Source organism: Olea europaea, chromosome 10, assembly GCF_002742605.1.
Source record: "Olea europaea var. sylvestris chromosome 10, O_europaea_v1, whole genome shotgun sequence".
Classification (NCBI taxonomy): domain Eukaryota; kingdom Viridiplantae; phylum Streptophyta; class Magnoliopsida; order Lamiales; family Oleaceae; genus Olea; species Olea europaea.
Window position 1 is genome coordinate 36,180,036 of NC_036246.1, and position 18,259 is coordinate 36,198,294.

Consider the following 18,259-nt stretch of genomic DNA (forward strand, 5'->3'; position numbering starts at 1 on the left):
AAAAAAAATCTTCTATTTCCTCGACAGCATAGGTAACTGTGATGATGGCAATGGTTTTGAATTTTGTGATTGGTGATAGATCTAAAGAATTTAGACTTTCAATTTTATTAAAAGCAATAATGATCAAATACAAGGGGTAATTGGCACAAAACGTCTTTACCTCTCAAGTCTATTGTGGAAAACGTCCCTACCTTTCATTTTTTGGCATTTTTGCCCTCATTTCAACCTTTCTTTGCGCTGGACGTCCTTCCGTCCATATTTCGTCAGTTTTTCCGTTAAACATTCAGTTAATTGGCACAAAACGTCCCTACCTTTCAAGTCTATTGTGGAAAACGTCCCTACCTTTCATTTTTTGGCATTTTTGCCCTCATTTCAACCTTTCTTTGCGGTGGACGTCCTTCCGTCCATATTTCGTCAGTTTTTTCGTTAATTAAATACAAAAATATCTTTTTCTTTCCATAAACAAGGGTAAAATTGTCCTCACCCACTTCACCCCTTTTTCTTGCCATCAACTTAGTCCATAAGTAACAGTAGCAGCAACATGAATCTGAAAATACTTTAAATGATTAAGTTAAATAATCGTGAACACATTATATTTCACAATTCCACAACTACTGTTGCTGTCATCTTGTGTCACTGGAAAAATTTAGAAAGACATATTAAATGGGTAGTCAATTTATAATGAGTCAATTTAAAATGAGCCATTCATCTTCTTCATTGAGCCAAAAAGAGCCATTCACCATTTTGGCTCATTATAAATTGACTACCCATTTAATATGTCTTTCTAAAATTTTTCAGTGACACAAGATGATAACAACAGTAGTTGTGGAATTGTGAAATATAATGTGCTCACGATATTTTTTCTTTATTTAACTTAATCATTTAAAGTATTTTCAAATTCATGTTGCTGCTACTGTTACTTATGGACTAAGTTGATGGTGGGAAAAAGGGGTGAAGTGGGTGAGGACAATTTTACCCTTGTTTATGGAAAGAAAAAAGTATTTTTGTATTTAATTAACGGAAAAACTGAAGGAATATGGACGGAAGGACGTCCAGCGCAAAGAAAGGTTGAAATGAGGGCAAAAATGTCAAAAAATGAAAGATAGGAACGTTTTCCACAATAGACTTGAAAGGTAGGGACGTTTTGTGCCAATTACCCTTTAATTAACGGAAAAACTGACGGAATATGGACGGAAGGACGTCCAGTGCAAAGAAATGTTGAAATGAGGGCAAAAATGCCAAAAAATGAAAGGTAGGGACGTTTTCCACAATAGACTTGAAAGGTAAGGACGTTTTGTGCCAATTACCCAAATACAAGAGTTCAACTCGATCTCTATTTTTACAAATCATGCATTTAATAATATAGCAAGTTTCAACGCTTAACAATCATTGAAATGTATAAATTATTTTTATTATAATCAATTGCTCTTTAAAAATAAAGAGTTTCTTAAAAATGCTCTAATGTTGCACATAAACTGCCTTCAAATATGATTTTATGCTAAATTAGGAAGAAACGGATGAAATATGAGGATAATATTTTACACATATTTCTTCTTTAATCATGTATATCATTGTTCACTCTTGTTCTACAAGTTTAGAGTCCACGAGGTACTTTGGGATTATATGGTTTTACTTATTAGTGAAGGATTTTAATCCAAAATGTTGGGGGAAATAAGCAAAAATAAAGAATGAATTTGTGGAGTCAGGCCATCCAACACATTTTTAAACAGTTGCCTAAATAACAAGAAAAACTTTGATGGAACGATCGCACCGTTCTACATGGTGCAACCGTCGAATGAGAAGCCACCATCTCTTGGGTCCTCACCCGATGAGGTGGTAGGGTGGCATCCGATAAGGTGGTGGCTCCCATTCGATGCGACTGTCCATTGAAGTTGTTCTCCTAAATATCATGAGCTGAATTTGTGGATTACATCAATCCATGAATTTCATTTTACCATATACGTTAATCTGGTTCGGAAACATGGATGGCAACGAGACTTTCCTCCTGTCCCCCACTCCATCGAAATTTTTAGAAGGTGGGACAGAAACTGATATCTCCATTTCCCATTCCTTTACTTATTAATTTTCAATTTTTAAATATGATTTAAATTTAAAATCACAAAATTTCCATCCTATTCGGAATCACATCCGACGACAGGGGTGGGAGGGGGGATTTTACCATCCCCACTTTGAAAACTCCAAAAAATTTAGTGCACGTTTGATTTGTGTTTTAATTTTGAGTTTTGAGTTCATTTTATTTTTTTGTTTTAAGAGGTTTTATTTTAAGATTGTTAAAAACACGTTAGGTTCATCATTTCTAAAAAAATATTTCTTAAAACAGAAAATATGTTTGATTTGAAATTTTGAAAAAATTGTTTTGTGAGATTTTTATTTCATTAAATTCGATTACTCAGTAAAAATAAATTAATTTTTTATTAATATATTATCAAATAATATATACATTTTAAAGTCGATGACTCATATTATATTCTCTTCTCGTTAAAAAAGTAAAATAAAATTAATTAATAAATTGAGTTCAAAATATAGGAAATAAAAATAAAACTAAATGAAGTAGACTGATATTTTTTTATATAAATAATCATTAAAATCTTAAATTATTTTTGTTTATAGAATTTTTAATTTTCTATATATTTTTATAATTTTAGTTTTTCAAATTTTTATTTTGTTAGAATTAAATTTTTTTTTTTAAAATTTAGTTTTTATTTTTTCAATTTTTTTTTTAAATTTAAGATTTTATTTGTTAAAATTCTTAAATAAATTTCTTTTAAGCACTTGTTTTCTACGTTTTGAGTGTTTTCGAACTTTTCATAATGCTCAAAATGTCAACAGTACATTTTTTATATTAAAAGTTTAATCCTATTTTCGAAATTCATTTTCAAAAATATCAGATCAAACACATTTTCAAAATTTTACAAAGAGCTTGTTTGATTATCATTAATGGAGGAAAAAAAAGTTTTGAATAGTATTTTTAAGAGAATTTGTGGTAAAAAGTAAAGGAATTTTTTTTTTTTAGTATATGTGTAGAATATTTTATTTTGTGAATGTATAGTTGAAAATGATTTTATAATAAGCCATAAAATAAATTAATGGGTGTCAAACTGACACAAAATTAAAAACTAAAAACTGCTAACCAACTGCATCCTTAGTTTTTATTTGCCCTTGTTTGAGTCTCATTTTTCATCACAATACATTCTTCAACACTTATTTGACCACAAATTTTTAAATAAAATAATATTATATGCAATTTCGGGAATTTTCTTTATTTGTTAACTACACAATTTTTATCAATACAGTATTCAAAAATACATTTTTTGATGAGAATTGTGCTCAAACAAGATTTTGGTTCTTGAAAATTACTTCTCCCTCGTACTTATTTTCAATCATATACTTTACAAAAATCAATTTTCCATAATTTATAATACTTTTTACGAAACGATTTCTCCTGCAGAGAAATTTGATATATTTATTTAAGAAATAGTTATGACATTTAATTTGAGTAAATACAATATGCTCAATATCTATTGAATCTCCTTAAAACACTATCTTTCATGATCTTAATGAAATGTATATTGAATTTTATTGACTTAAATTAAAGATTACTTATTAAATAAACGTGTCAAATTTGTAAGTAAGACATAATTTCGTACATTTTAACCACAAATTTTCATAAAAGAAAAAAAAATGCCTAAACAAGCGGAAACGATTATTCAGATAAGGAAAACGAAAACACATCGGTTTGGATTTACAGAGCAGAACAAATAAGCAATTCCCAATTACTTATTATCAATCTTTTGAGTTTCTTTTCTTCTTTCATTCCCTAGAAGACAATTCTAAAGCAATTTTTTTCTTGCACTTGAAAACGTGCAAACTTGTCTATCTACGTTAATCTTTCAAGCATTCTTAATTCCCATTCCAGCAGGGTGCTCTGGATAAATCTTTAATATGTCCTGATTCTGTGCTGTGTGCAGAAAGCAAAGCTTTTTTGAACCCTCATTTGACTGCAGCTCTTGTTGCAACAAAGTTTCAAGGTGATTTTCTATTAATATCCTCTTTCCTTTCATGGTGATTAATAATTTGTTTATTGGTGAATCTAGCCTGGAATTTTCGTTTCTGTTTCATGTCATGTTTTCGACGTGTTACATAACCTTACCAAGTTTTGATAGTTTATGATATCTTTAGCTGTTTCATGCTCACCACTTGTTTGATTAAAGCTCCCAGTGTATATCCTTGCGTGTGATGAATTTTTCTGGTGAACTCAGTCGACTGCAAAACCTTTCAATGACCCCTTTTGGAAAATGCTAAAAATCGTATCTAAGTAGATTTCGATAAAAGTAGATGACATGAATGGTGAAAATTTTAAAAAGAATTGTGAATCCATAAAATACGTGGTTGAAATTAATTGCTGATTTTTACTTAATTCTTTATCTATATTTTTAGCTAAATTGGACCGAATTGGGGAATCGTTAATGATATGTAGTAATGGTTTTTGACATTCAAAGGGTTATTAGTTTTCTTAATTATTTTTCACACTGTTTTCTCTTGATATGTAGTAATTGTTTCCTGTCACTACATAGAAGAGATGTGTCAATTCCTCATAGAGACTGAGAGAAAGCTTCTCGGTTTTCATAGGATGTATCTGAACCAGACTCTAATTTTCTAAGACTAGCTTCTGTTGTGGAAGCTGACTGTTTCCAAATGCAATGACTTTGACATCTGTCAACATTGTATCCTCATCCTTAAAGTCTCCTCTCATGATTCCCTTGGCCAGCTCTTTCAACATATTGTTGAATCACAGGCTTCACTGGTCTGGCACCATAACCTAGGAATTCAACTACTAAATTGCTTGCATAAATCTTCATCTTCCGATCAGCTCTCTTCTTTTGTACTTCTACCAACTGTAACCTGACAGCAAGAGGCTGGAATACTATGCATTCATCAACACGGTTCATGAATTCAGGATGGAAAATTGATCTTGCAGCCTTCATTACCCTCTGCATTATAGTCTCATAAGCCATTTGCTTTGGCAAGATATCATCATCTTTGTTGTGAACGCACATTTGATGTCATAATGATAACAGTGTTGGTGATTCATGATACGACCCTATTGAGCCAGTTACTGGAAGACACGAATCCTCTTGTTAGGTCCAGACAGGGGAATTTACTAGCAAAAAGCTTATTAGCCATTTGATGGAACACTTTAAAAACACCGGAACGAGCCTTTTCTATCACATCAAACAAAATAACTGCTTACGGCCTCCTTCGAAAAATCATTTTAACTGCCCTCCTCCTTCATATCCAATGTAACTTGGGGGCTCCAATCAACCGTGAAACTGCATGTTTTTCCATGTACTTGCTTTATGGAGATTTAGAAGGAAAACTTTCTTATTATTATCTTACTAGTATTCTCTTCCAACGAGTTATCAATCCATACAAGAGCTTCTTCGGCATTGAACATGTAAGAAGGAATTGCTTTTGCAAGCTGTCTTTCGAACACTAGGAACGATGAACATGAAGCTAGTAACAGGACTGGGGATCTGATGCAGAGTGAAGCAAGGCGGGTTCAACGCACACTTAAGATCTGTTGATTCTACGAATTCTGGATGTTTAGGGAGTCAAAGATCATTGATTCTTCATAAAGAATGCCAAAATTCAACAATAATATGAGAAACCTTACAATTTTACAATTTTATTAAATAATCAAATTCAACCAAATATAACAACCTATAAAGTGTTTAATTAGTAATTCTAAGACATAAAAACCCTAAAATCTAATTAAGGATGCAAACACTCTTGATAAATTAAAGAATATAAAACAAGATAAAAATATTACAATCAAGAGAATAAAATATTTGATTCGGAAGACAGATATTCTCACTATATTATTATCCTTCATTTAGATAAGATTTGTCCCTAATGTTCAACTGATACCTTCTAACGATGGTAGTGCATTTGGTAAGTCTGGCACATTTTGCGCATCGACCGTCTCCATTTCTGGACTTCCATAGCATTTTGTTTCACAGTATTCAAAATAGTGGTCCCTATGCAATCTTTTATTGCCAAAATATTGGGATTGAGCACAATCCATGACAGGTGGGGAAATTTCCCGTTGAAAATCTTTCAAATTATTGAAATAGCTCCATATTCAATGAATCTTTTAATAACCTAACGACACAAATAAACAACCATTCTATAATCAGCCAGGAAGAGATTAACTTCATTACATCTAGGGTTTTGATAATTGTCGAAACGATAACTCTTTCAAAATCGATGTGATATTGTTGTCGCTATCTCTTTCTCTACATGCTTTTCCAATTAACTTTGTCGACCTCCATTTAAAGAACCAGTGGACCGTCGTATTCTTCACGCAAATCAACAATCATTTGTTTCTTGGGACTTAAAGTATCAAAAGGACTATCATCACCGTTGAAACCCTTCTTTGACTACTCATCGACTGCCATGTTTTTGTAACTGTGTTGGAAAACTGTTCATGCTTTAGCCAATAAGTTTGGCTTAATGGCTCATTTTTGACTAAAAAAGTGATTATTCATCTAATTACGACATGGATTTATTGGGTCAACATATCCAATGACATCATTCTCTTTGGATCGAGCAATATTCATCCTCGAATTATGCAATGTAAGCTCATGCCTCACAATTATGACTATTATCTCTAAATCACCAAATTGTTTAGTAATAGTTGGTAGCTGCTCATTCTCGATCTGAATGGTGGGCGCACTACCGGTATCTAAAATCATTGTCTTTTCCTCAATATAATCTTTTGAACATCCTTGTCAACCTTTGGGGCAAAAATAGCGGGTCATCATACTCCTCGCCTAAATCAATATCCCAAAAATGGGGATTCAAGGGAGCAAAGATGTTATTGTCAATGTCGTGGTTCTCCCTCTCTGGTTGTTGTAGTTTCAAAACAGGAACGCCTTTCCATTTACTAACAATTTCAGCAATATCGCTTCCAGTAACTTCTTCTCTAAGCAAGGACTTTCCAGACTTCTGCAATTTCAAATTGACACTGCAGAAAGTTTGAGTTCCCTTGCTCCAATTCAGCAGCACGGTTGAGACTATGCTCCTCAGCTTGCTAGTTCACTTCATTTACTCTATCAATCTCTTCCTTGATAGATTGTATGCATGTCATAACTTCATGCTCTCACTGCTCATTCAGCTCATCTTGTCTCTGCTTCAAGGCGATTTAGCCTATCTTTTGATGCTTAATCAGAGTAATTGGTAAGAGATAGCCTTTCTGTCTCAAGTTCCAGAATAGCATAGTTAATTTCATCAATGGTAGTTGGTTTTGAAGTAATCTCCATTTTCAGTTTAGCTGCTGCTTTGTCAACAAGGTCAACAGCTTTGTCAGGTACGAAATGTCCACTGATCTAGAGACTAGAGGTATGATAGAATTGCAGCTCCAACGAGGGCGCTGTCTGAAATGCGGACTCCAGCAGCTCATACCTTTCACGCAGTCCACGGAGAATAGAGATGGTATCTTCCACTGAAGGTTGATCAACATAAACTTGCTGGAACCGGCTCTTGAGGGCCAGATCTTTCTTATTATATGTATGATACTCCTCCAGAGTGGATGCACAAATGCATCTTAGTTCTCCACCAGCATAGGCTTCAAGAATTTGCCTGCTTCCACTGCACTGTTGGTCGCACCTGTGACAACCACTGTGTGGATCTCATCAATAAAAAGGATTATTTGGCCATTCAAATCAGGCATTTAATCTTCAAATTCTCCATGATATTTTGCACCAGCTATGTTTGCACCCATGTCGAGAGATATCAGCCTAGTTTTCATTAAAGCCTGGGGGACATCACCTTGGACAATCCTCTGCCCTTCAGAGATTGCTGATTTTCTGACCCCTGGCTCACCAATTAGAACATAATTTTTCTTTGTTCTTCTGGAATGAGTCTGAATGCATCTATGTATTTTGTTTTTTTCTTATAAATGAGTCCAGCTTCCCTGCTCTTGCCATCGTTGTTAGATCCTTTCCATGTTTTTCTAGTGCTTCGTACTTCCCCTCAATATCTTGGTCTATAACTGTTTGGTGTCCCCTTATGAATTGAATAAATTTGTTCAGAGTTTTTTGAGAAATTTGAAATCTTAAACACCCTGAACTGATTATCTTGTGCAAAGTCTAGTACTAAATGCTCTACCGATGCAAAGAGTTGTTATACTCTTTCTTGAACTCCCTGGCTCGCTGTATAAGCCCTTCTAGATCTCTTCCTTCCATTTTTCCAGCATCTCGTCTCTCTTATTGTTTTTGGACATTTCTCATTACCTAGAATTTTCCAGCCATTAGTCCACCATCATTTTGTGTTACTTGTCTTTAATACATAAGCCCATACATAGTAGTAATGTCTAGAATAATTAAGCTGGGCGATAACCGACTTCACCACCTACAAATATGAGATTTTGGTTCATGTATTCTATGTTTGAGTGGATAGATATTGTGGATGGACAGACAGTGTATTTGGGCAGTGAGAGATTTAGGGCATGTTTGGTATAGATTTTTTGAGATAGTGATATTTGGAGAATGTATGTTAAAAAGTTTGGGAAAGTTTTGAATTTACGAGCAAAATTATTTTTTTGGAAGAATGAGTGGTTGAAAATGAGTTTTAAAGCATTTGGCTCAAACAGGGGCTTAGTGCTGTGGAGTTTGCTTTGATAGAATTAAATTTGGGTGAGGAATTTGTGTCTTTATGTTGACCAATTAAAATTGTACAAGTGAATTTTACTAATAAATTATTTTCTTTGTGGGTTTGAACTCAATATCTTCTGTGTTGAAATGCTTACGTTCCACAGTCTGCTTTTGTACTGAAGAATCTTACCTAAACCTTTTATAAATATTGCACAGATGCCAACTCTTTGCCTTGAATTTTGCAGGGACCATTTACAACAAGGCTGTCATGTCAATTTATAAACGAATTGCGTGGGAGTAGCATTACATTGTGAGTTGCAGCGAGTAGTAAAACTAAAAATTCTCCCCTTCCACCAGGGATGCTCTTTCATGTGGCTTATCTTTGTCCTAAAACCTCGCCTCTTTTCCCCCTCTTCTCCAAAAACTCTAAATCACTGTTTCTCTGTTGTAAATCATTTTCATACCTCCACCACTACCATTACCTCGTAAAGAATAATGCCAAAAGCCAACACAGGAGGCCTCTTTCCATTACCCAAATGACAACCCGACTGTCCACCTCAGCATCTCTCCTTCAAAATCCCACAAATTCAGTCCCTAAAAAATCAAAGAAAAAAGCCCAATATGAGGCCCCAGAAAGTGTACTTCGCCACAAGCTCGACCAGTGCTCAAAACATGGTGACTTTTCCGAGGCCATTCGCCTTTACAATGAGGCGAGGGCAAGTAATATTCAACTCAATGTACATCATTATAATGTTTTGCTTTATTTATGTTCACCAAATAATGATGGCAGTGGGCAGGATGTAGATAATTTTGTAGGTTTGGAAAAGGGCTTTGAGATTTTTAAACAGATGCGGTTGGATAAAGTGATTCCAAATGAGGCTACATTTACCAATGCTTCAAGATTAGCAGCAGCTAAGAAGGACCCAGAAATGGCTTTTGAGTTGGTTAAGGAAATGAAGAATCATGGAATAATTCCAAAGTTGAGGTCCTATGGGCCGGCATTGTTTGAGTTTTGTGAGAAGGCAATGGCTGATAAAGCATATGAGGTGGATACCCATATGGTGGATAACAAGGTCTCAGCCGAAGAGCCTGAGCTTTCAGCACTTTTGAGGGTTAGTTCTGGTGTCAAGAGGGAGGAGAAAGTGTATGAGATGATTCATAGGTTGAGAGCCACTGTGAGGCAGGTGTCTGAGGAGACGGCCAGTATAGTGGAGGATTGGTTTAGGTCAGATAGGGCGGCGGAGGTTGGAATGGAGAATTGGAATGTAGAAGAGGTGAAGGAAGGAATTGTGAAGGGAGGGGGTGGATGGCATGGGCAAGGATGGTTGGGGAAAGGGAAATGGAGAGTGATGAGGACCCAGATGTATGAGACTGGGGTCTGCCAATTGTGCAGAGAGAAGCTTGTTTGTATAGATATTGATCCCATGGAGACACAGAATTTTGCAAATTCTTTAGCAAAATTGGCTAGCGAAAGAGAAGCTAAAGCTGGCTTTTGGCAATTTCAGGTATGGAACTTGTTCATTGTTTACTGTTATTAAGGATGATTTTTATGTGTACATGTGTATAAAAATTAGGTCTTTGTACTTGTGTAATTTGGGTTGTCTTTAATACATTTGACAGGTTAGTCATAATCTTGTAATCAGGAATATTGTTTCTTCTGTCTTGTTCTAGAATTGAAAATTAATTATTGACAAATAAATTCTGGCAGTTGACATGTCTTAGCCCCCGTTTGGCCCCCATTCTATTTTTCTCTCTTCTATTTTCAACCATACAATCTTTCATAAAATAATATTACACGTTAATAAAAAACTTTTTATTCATTTTCAATCACTCATTTTTTCTAAAAAACACTACTCCACCCATTTTCATTTCTAGAAAATGGGGGCCAAACGGGGCCTTAAACTTGAGTGTTACATCTTGATCTGCTGCGGGAAAGACTGGTACATTTTCAATTAGGAGAAATTCATATGGTAGACATTTGAACGGGAGACTTTTTTCCATATCATGCAATCAATCCAAAGGCTTAAAATTGTTTCTTTGAATACCTTATTCTATTGTCTTTTACTCTTTCTAGACGGCCTCTAATTTATAGCGTACATTTTACATTCACTTGGTACCAATAAATAAATTTGGCATTCATTCAATAATTGAATGGTAAGGTTTAACAGACACATATTTTTAGGCTAGACTGGGGAAATTGAGTTTTGATATGACATTTAATTTTTCTGATCAAAACGAATGGCCAAGATTCACTGTCGTAACACCATTTTTTTGAAGTAAAGGGCAGATTCAGTTACTCTTTTTGAGAAGTGAACACTATTTTTGGATGCCCAGATAGGCAAATTGAAATGTTCAGTAATAAATGGAGTATGTGCGTGTGTATGCATGTGGGCAGACATTTATTTATGGAAGCATACTAGCTTGATATATGCAGCTGCATTTTCTGTAGGAAAGAACTGTGATGGTGCTCAATTATTGAAATATCAAGGGAACAAAGGACAAGAAAATCATTGAGAATTTGAGTTGGAGATATGAATATTGATTACAGTCAAGTTTTAGTAGGCTTTGTAACTGATGTAACAAAGGATTGCATGTTACAGAACCACAAGCATAAAGCAGGACGATGATAATGTATGATATTGCAATCTGAAGCTTTAGAAAAATCATTTTGACATCAAAATCATGTCCTGCATATTGTTGTTTATAACAACTGTTTCATTAGAATAGGAAGTCATGCCTGCAAATATGACATCATTAATTGAAAATGCATTGATATATTATTGGCCACCGTAATATCCTTTTTGTGCTTCAGGCATTTCATATAACCAAAAAATAATAATAATAAAATTTTCAGTCTAAAGCAATTGATGCACTCTTTCAGGAATGGATTCGACATCATGGTCCATTTGATGCAGTAGTAGATGGTGCTAATGTGGGCCTTATTAATCAGCATAATTTCAGTTTTTCCCAGGTAATGTTAACTTCGCTCCCCCCCTGGGTTCTGAGAGTGGCATTCTGTCCCATAATTCGTTGAACACTTAATTTAAATAAATAAATAAATGTTTGCTCTCTCTTACCGCTTAAACTTTTAGACATAGTAGTTCAACATGGTGTTCGAGTAGGCAAAGGTCCTAAGTGCAAGTTTTGATGAAAATTTTGCTCATGTTCGGCTTTACTGTGAAAAAAAGTCTCGCCTAGAGGCCAAGTTGAAGGCTAAATATAAAAAAATAAATGTCCCCTGCCAATAGCCTAAACTTTTAGATGAGGTGGTTCAACATCTTTCTTTTTTTCTGTCTCTTCCACCCTGCATCTCTCGTTTTGCTCCCATGAGGAAGGGTAGATAGGGATGAAATCGAAATCAAAGAAAGGCAGAAGTGAAACTAAGATTAAAGTTAAGATTACTGTATATTTGGTGATCTTTGAACTTACAAGTGTACAAGAAATTTTTATTGGTTCCTTTCTTTTGTAGCTCAAACATGTTATGTATCACTTGCGTAAACTGAGTCCGTCAGGAAAGCTACCTCTTGTTATTCTGCATAAAGGTCGTGTAACTGGTGGTCCTGCACAGCACCCTAACAACAAGAAGTTGTTGGAAAGTTGGAAGAAGGCTGGGGCACTTTATGTCACCCCTCCTGGTTCGAATGATGATTGGTACTTTATTCAATCACCTACTTGGAAATTTTTTATTTTTATTTTTTTTTTCCCCTTAAATGCTTAAATATATCATGCCTTTGAATTTCTCCATCTTTTTTCTCACGGTCCCTTTGACATCTTTTGTCCCTTGCTCCTCTTTGTTGGTCATATGTCAAAGTGTGAATCACAGTCAAACTATGCAACCTATGTTTTTCCTTTCCATTTCCCCAGGTATTGGTTGTATGCTGCTGTTAGCTCCAAGTGTTTGCTGGTGACAAATGATGAGATGAGAGACCACCTGTTCCAACTTCTAGGCAATAGTTTTTTCCCCAGATGGAAAGAAAAGCATCAGGTATCATTCATTTGTTTCTATTTACGCATTTTATATTTAAACGTGATTGCCAAATAAGAGATGATTCAATAATATATTATGGTATTCAACATGGTTGCTACACTTTGTGATGGGAATCTTAGTAGAGATAGTATTTAGTTTACTTTCCAAACTGGACACTTATTTTAGGAAACATGATTTGGGTTTGATTTAATAGATTTCTTGGATTTCCTACTTCTATTAGGATTAATTAAAACCCTATTTAAAGGGGACTTATGCATTGTAATAGAGACAACTTTGATATGAAATAAACTTGATATTCTCCCCCTAAATTCTCTATTTTCTCTCCTCTTCTTCTCTTTCTCCTCTCTCTTCCTCTTTCTTTCTTTCTCAATCTTATTCTTTGTTCATTGCATCCTACATCACTTTGATAATCGATTCTTGCAGCAATGGGAGTAAACGATGCTTGCTTAATGTTTGCCTGTGAGTTAGTGAAAATGTCATGTAGAATGTGTGACACTGTTGGATGGATTAGGGTAATGATTGATAGTAACTCAAACCACACTAAACAATTTCTGAAAATTTGTACCTACATTGTGCTGAAATAGGCACTACTAAATGGATACAACACTGAATGCTATTGGGGCACCATAATTCTTAAAAATATTGAACAGGACGCAATGAGGACGTGATATTTAGAAAGTAGATTAATTCAATTTGTCTTTTTCTTTTGAGTCGAGCGTGTAGGTATCGTTTTGGCACATCTTTATCTGTGGATAGATATTTCTTTTGTACAATGTTATACTGTTTAGATGGGCTCACTCTAAATATATGTACTACCTTTGTTTGTTCTCCTGAAAGTTGGAAAGTGTTGCTTATCTGCTAGTACTGGAGGGACTGGGTGGCCCCTAATTTTATTGGAAATATTATATTTGAGAATGATGAGTTTTATTTTAAGTAGGTTAAATTCATACATATAGTTATCGTGCCAAAATTTATTTATCAAATCGTGCTAAATAATCTATGAAGAGTGTCAAACACCTTAAGTAAATGATAAACTCGGCATCTAGTTGGTCTATCATCAACACATTACGTTTCAGGTCAACTCGTGTCACTTGGGATGGTTTGCGTCCGAGTATGGAATATAAATCTTGTATACATACTTACACAGTCTATAATGCACTCAAGGCACTAGTTCAGAAACGTTGTTTGTACTTGTGGATTTGAAATCCACATTTCCAACTCCTCCAATCAAACGGGGCCCTAAAAGCAGTTTCCCGGATGAAAATGTTGATCTTTACATTCTTATGATTCTACTGAAAATTGGCAGGTCAGGTTAACTCCTTCCAGTGATGGACTCCAGTTCCGCATGCCACCACCTTATTCAATTGTCATTCAGGTAAGTGACATACCAATGATGGCATTTTGATGATGTCTCGTGTATGAAGTCTCATTTATGCTTTACAAATTTTGAGTGAAATGCAGGAGTCTGAACAGGGCAGTTGGCACATTCCAACCGTAACTGGAGACGATCTTGAGACCCCGAGGCAATGGATTTGTGCCACAAGAATAAAGGACCTGAAGCTGAATTGAGGTAGATAAATTTCTACTTTCAAACTTCAGAGGATAAGATGAGGAAGGTGAAGCTTGGGGAAAATAATCTGGTCAGAAGTCGTAAAATCATTTTATTAATTGTGTTCTGTGGAGACATTCTTGGAGTATCGGTCGAAGAAGTCAATTTTTTTTTCCTTTTTTACATAAATGCGTACAATAATGGGTGTCTGAGGTGGAGAGTTATAGTCTTAATACGCATTATTGGACGTGTTTTTATTACTTCAGAGTACTATGTTATGATTTCTAGTCCCTACCAATATACACTGAAGATATATTCATGACACATGTTTGAACTTATTGTTATTATTCTTTTCTAATACTGTGTTATAGTTGTAACGTCTAAGTATTTAATATTTTGGAAAATATTTTTCGAAAATAAAATTTTATTGGTTTTTAAAATGTGGACTGATCATATTAGTCCTTTGTTGACGTTAAGTTTCTTACAATAGACAATTCACAAATAAATCTTAAAAATAAATTATCGACCCGCAGCCGACCAACTTGTTTTAACTCGAACAATTGAACTCTCTTCTCAAAATTCATGCTAAACAAATCATTTGTTAAGCTTTGGATTGACTTAAATTATAAGATACAATTAGTTCTCACATAAGTAGGTCAAATTTATGAGTAGACGATCCCATTTTTCTTTATTCTTCACTGGCTAAGCGTAAAAAGTTTCTTATGACTAACAACAACCTTTCAAAAAAATATTATTATTTTTTCCAAAGTTGAGGATAAAGTTCTATTTCAAATTAATAAAGAGTAATCTCTTTTCTTAAAAAAATAAATAAAATGAAACTTATAACTAAATACAAAAATTATATATGAAGAGTTGAATAACAACGAATACGAATTTTGTTAAAAGGCACAATATTTTTTTCTTCTAGGTATGTTTCTCTGTATTCGTTACTGGCTAAGCTAAAAAGTTTTTTATAACTAAACTTCAAAATAATTTTCTTATTTTTTTCAAAGTTGAGAATAGATTTCTATTTTCAAATTTTAAAAAGTGTAATTTCTTCTCTCAAAAAAAAAAAAATAATAATAATAATAAAATAAAAATGTAATTTCTACTACTAATCTCATTTCTCTGTTCGCTTCATTCATAAACACAAAGTCGGCGGAATATTAACGAACGATTATTTACTGTCTCAAATACGTTCTATCTGCTATTGAACTCGTGAAGTTCAGCAAATTGTCGAGGTAATGTCTATACAAATTGTCCGTCGATAACTGCTGCGACCTCTGTGGACAATCACTCCCAAGATACAACAATCGTAAACCACTTGTGCAGCAGTTACGAATGGTTTTCAGAATTCTCAAAGGTACTCCAAAATATATGTAAAAATCGAGTATAAAAATTCAAAATATGAGAAATAAGATTTCTTTTCAAAAGATTTTCTGTTTTCTTTGATATGTATCTTTCCCAAACCAAAACACGAGTTTATATAGGCAAAACTGGAAGTAACTGTCTCATTCATGATCAGAGAATAATTCAGAATGTTAATGGTTGTGAGTAGTGGGTATTTTAATGATTGTGAGTGGTAGGTTATTACAAAAAAGATAAAAAAAAATACTAGCTAATTTGACCCATTAAATAATTTCGAAAATAAATAAAATAATAAAAAAATTTATTTTAGTCAAGAAAGCCCAAGGCCCCGATTAAGACTTTTTAATAATTGCGTGGAGAATGATTCGAACCCCTAACGTCCCACACAAATGCCATATTTCCCACTACTTAGGCACTTCATCTAATTTGATTATTTCTTTCGCATTTTATATTTATACTATAAATATATAACAATCCCCCACATAAAATAAATAAGATAAATGAAAATATTACTCTAGAGTACGATAGAAATCATGTAGGCTTAGGTATCTACTGACTTGAACCTTGACTTTGTATATCCTATCGAGCTTGCTAGCTGTAGAGTGAACTATGTTTTGAACTCTACAATTATAGTTGCAAACTGAGACAACAAAACACACATGATTTCAAGAACAATTATTGAGTTCTCGCGATTGTGTTCATTTCAGCCTTGAACTTTCCCAATTTTCTTTGAATGCTTTAGAGAATTCGTCTCAATTCTCATAGGAAGCGGCCCCACTTCCACACTCAAATAGGTGCTGCTATTAAGGGTGCACTCTATCTAAATACCCCACTAAATATCAGCTATAGTAAATTTTAAGAGCATTAGCTCATCCTCTAATCAATACAGTTGATACTACGCATCATCAGGAGGGGTTTGGAATAAATCCAATGTAGTACGCCCATAGACCACTCCAATAGCTATGTTGTCCCATTGAACCTAGACCATGGAATTTCCAATTGCAAGGTTGGGTTTCTGTTATAGGTGATCATTATGTAATAGGCTTTAGCCCAATCCTCCTCCATGTTTTTTGAACTAGCTCTCTAGCTAATCCTTTGGTCAATGGTTCAGCAATATTATCACTTGACTTCACATAGTCAATAGCTATAATCCCATCCTTAAGCAGTTGATGCACGGTATTGTGCCTTTTACGAATATGTCTAGATTTTCCATTGTAGAATGAATGTTGAGCTCTTGAAAAAGCTATTTGATTGTCACAATGGATTGAAATAGTTGGAAATGGTTTAGACCACAAAGAAATATCCATAAGAAAATTCCTTAACCATTCAGCCTCCTCACCTGCCTTATCTAAGGCTATGAACTCAGATTTCATAGTAAATCTAGCAATGCATGTTTGTTTAGTGGATTTCCAAGATACAGCAACGCCTGCTAATGTAAATATATATCCAATTGTAGATTTACTTTCATTGGTATCAGAAATCCAATTAGCATCACAATATTACTCAAGTACAGTAGGGAATTTGGTATATTGTATTCCTTAGTCTAGAGTATATCTCAAATACCTCAAGACTCGAATGAGAGCATCCCAATGTTCACTATTAGGATTACCAGTATACATGCTAAGTCTACCGACAGCACATGCTATATCAGGTCTTGTACAGTTCATGAGATATATGAGACTACCGATCACTCTAGCATACTCTAAAGCGGAAACACTAGGACCTGAATGTTTTCTCAAATGACGGCTTGTATCATAAGGTGTTTTAGCAGGAATACATTTGTATTGGTTAAACTTCTTAAGCACCTTTTCTATATAATATGATTGGGTCAAAATAATTCCTTCAGAATGTTTTATTATTTTGATTCCTAGAATAATATCAGCAATACCTAAATCTTTCATTTCGAAGCGTTTGTTCAAAAATTGTTTAATTTTATTAACCACATCTACACTAGTTCCCATAATCAGCATATCATCAACATATAAACAAATTATCACACCACAATTATTTTCAAATTTGCTATATATGCATTTATCTGCTTCATTTATTACAAAACCACTTGATGTCAAAATTGTATCAAATTTTTCGTGCTATTACTTAAGAGCTTGTTTAAAGCCATAAAGGGATTTTTTAAGTCAACATACTTTATCCTCAAGGCCTTCTACAACAAATCCTTCAGGCTGATTCATATAAATCTCCTCTTCTAAGTCTCCATTTAAAATTACAGTTTTGAAGTCCATTTGATGCATAATAAGATCATACAATGAAGCAAATGCAATTAACATCCTAATAGAGGTAATCCTAGTAACCGGTGAATAAGTATCAAAGAAGTCAACTCCTTTTTGTCTATAGCCTTTGGTTACAGGTCTTGTTTTAAACTTATCAATCGAACCATTAGGTTTAAGTTTTTTCTTAAACAACCATCTACACCCATACATCCTTGAGGTAAGTCAACTAACTCCCAAGTATTAGTAGACATAATTAAATCATATTCACTATTTACAGCTTCCTTTCAAAGTATAGAATCTGGTGAAGACATAGCTTCATCAAAAGTACTAAGATCATCCTCTACTAAGTAGGTTATAAAGTCAGGATCAAAAGAAGTACTGGTCCTAGGTCTTTTGCTTCTCCTAATTTCAACTTCTTCTAATTCAGATGGCTCCTCTCTAACACTAGGAG

At 34.2% G+C, this 18,259-nt stretch overlaps 1 protein-coding gene and 1 pseudogene across 3 annotated transcripts; one reads left to right on the forward strand and one right to left on the reverse strand.

The window, feature by feature from the left end:
* The first annotated feature begins 3,677 nt into the window (after positions 1–3,677).
* On the forward strand, positions 3,678–14,556 carry LOC111402040 (proteinaceous RNase P 1, chloroplastic/mitochondrial-like). Of its 3 annotated transcripts, XM_023030078.1 has the most exons (8): positions 3,678–4,049; positions 8,921–9,395; positions 9,473–10,180; positions 11,557–11,646; positions 12,145–12,326; positions 12,540–12,660; positions 13,970–14,038; positions 14,125–14,556. In XM_023030078.1, exons 2-8 carry the CDS (start codon positions 9,297–9,299, stop codon positions 14,230–14,232), a joined length of 1,377 nt encoding a protein of 458 aa, XP_022885846.1. In that variant the 5' UTR covers positions 3,678–4,049; positions 8,921–9,296; the 3' UTR covers positions 14,233–14,556. The 3 variants fall into 3 exon arrangements, with proteins under 3 accessions (XP_022885846.1, XP_022885844.1, XP_022885845.1); XM_023030076.1 differs by having other exon boundaries at positions 8,921–10,180; XM_023030077.1 differs by having other exon boundaries at positions 8,921–10,180; positions 13,975–14,038.
* LOC111400594 lies at positions 4,588–8,912 on the reverse strand (annotated as a pseudogene).
* Positions 14,557–18,259: the final 3,703 nt, after the last annotated feature.

Coding starts and splice junctions, on each gene's coding strand:
- LOC111402040 (XM_023030076.1), top strand. CDS start 9,035: ATGCTCTTTCATGTGGCTTATCTTTGTCCTAAAACCTCGCCTCTTTTC. Junction 11,647..12,144: donor ATAATTTCAGTTTTTCCCAG/GTAATGTTAACT, acceptor TTTCTTTTGTAG/CTCAAACATGTTATGTATCA. Junction 12,661..13,969: donor GATGGAAAGAAAAGCATCAG/GTATCATTCATT, acceptor GAAAATTGGCAG/GTCAGGTTAACTCCTTCCAG.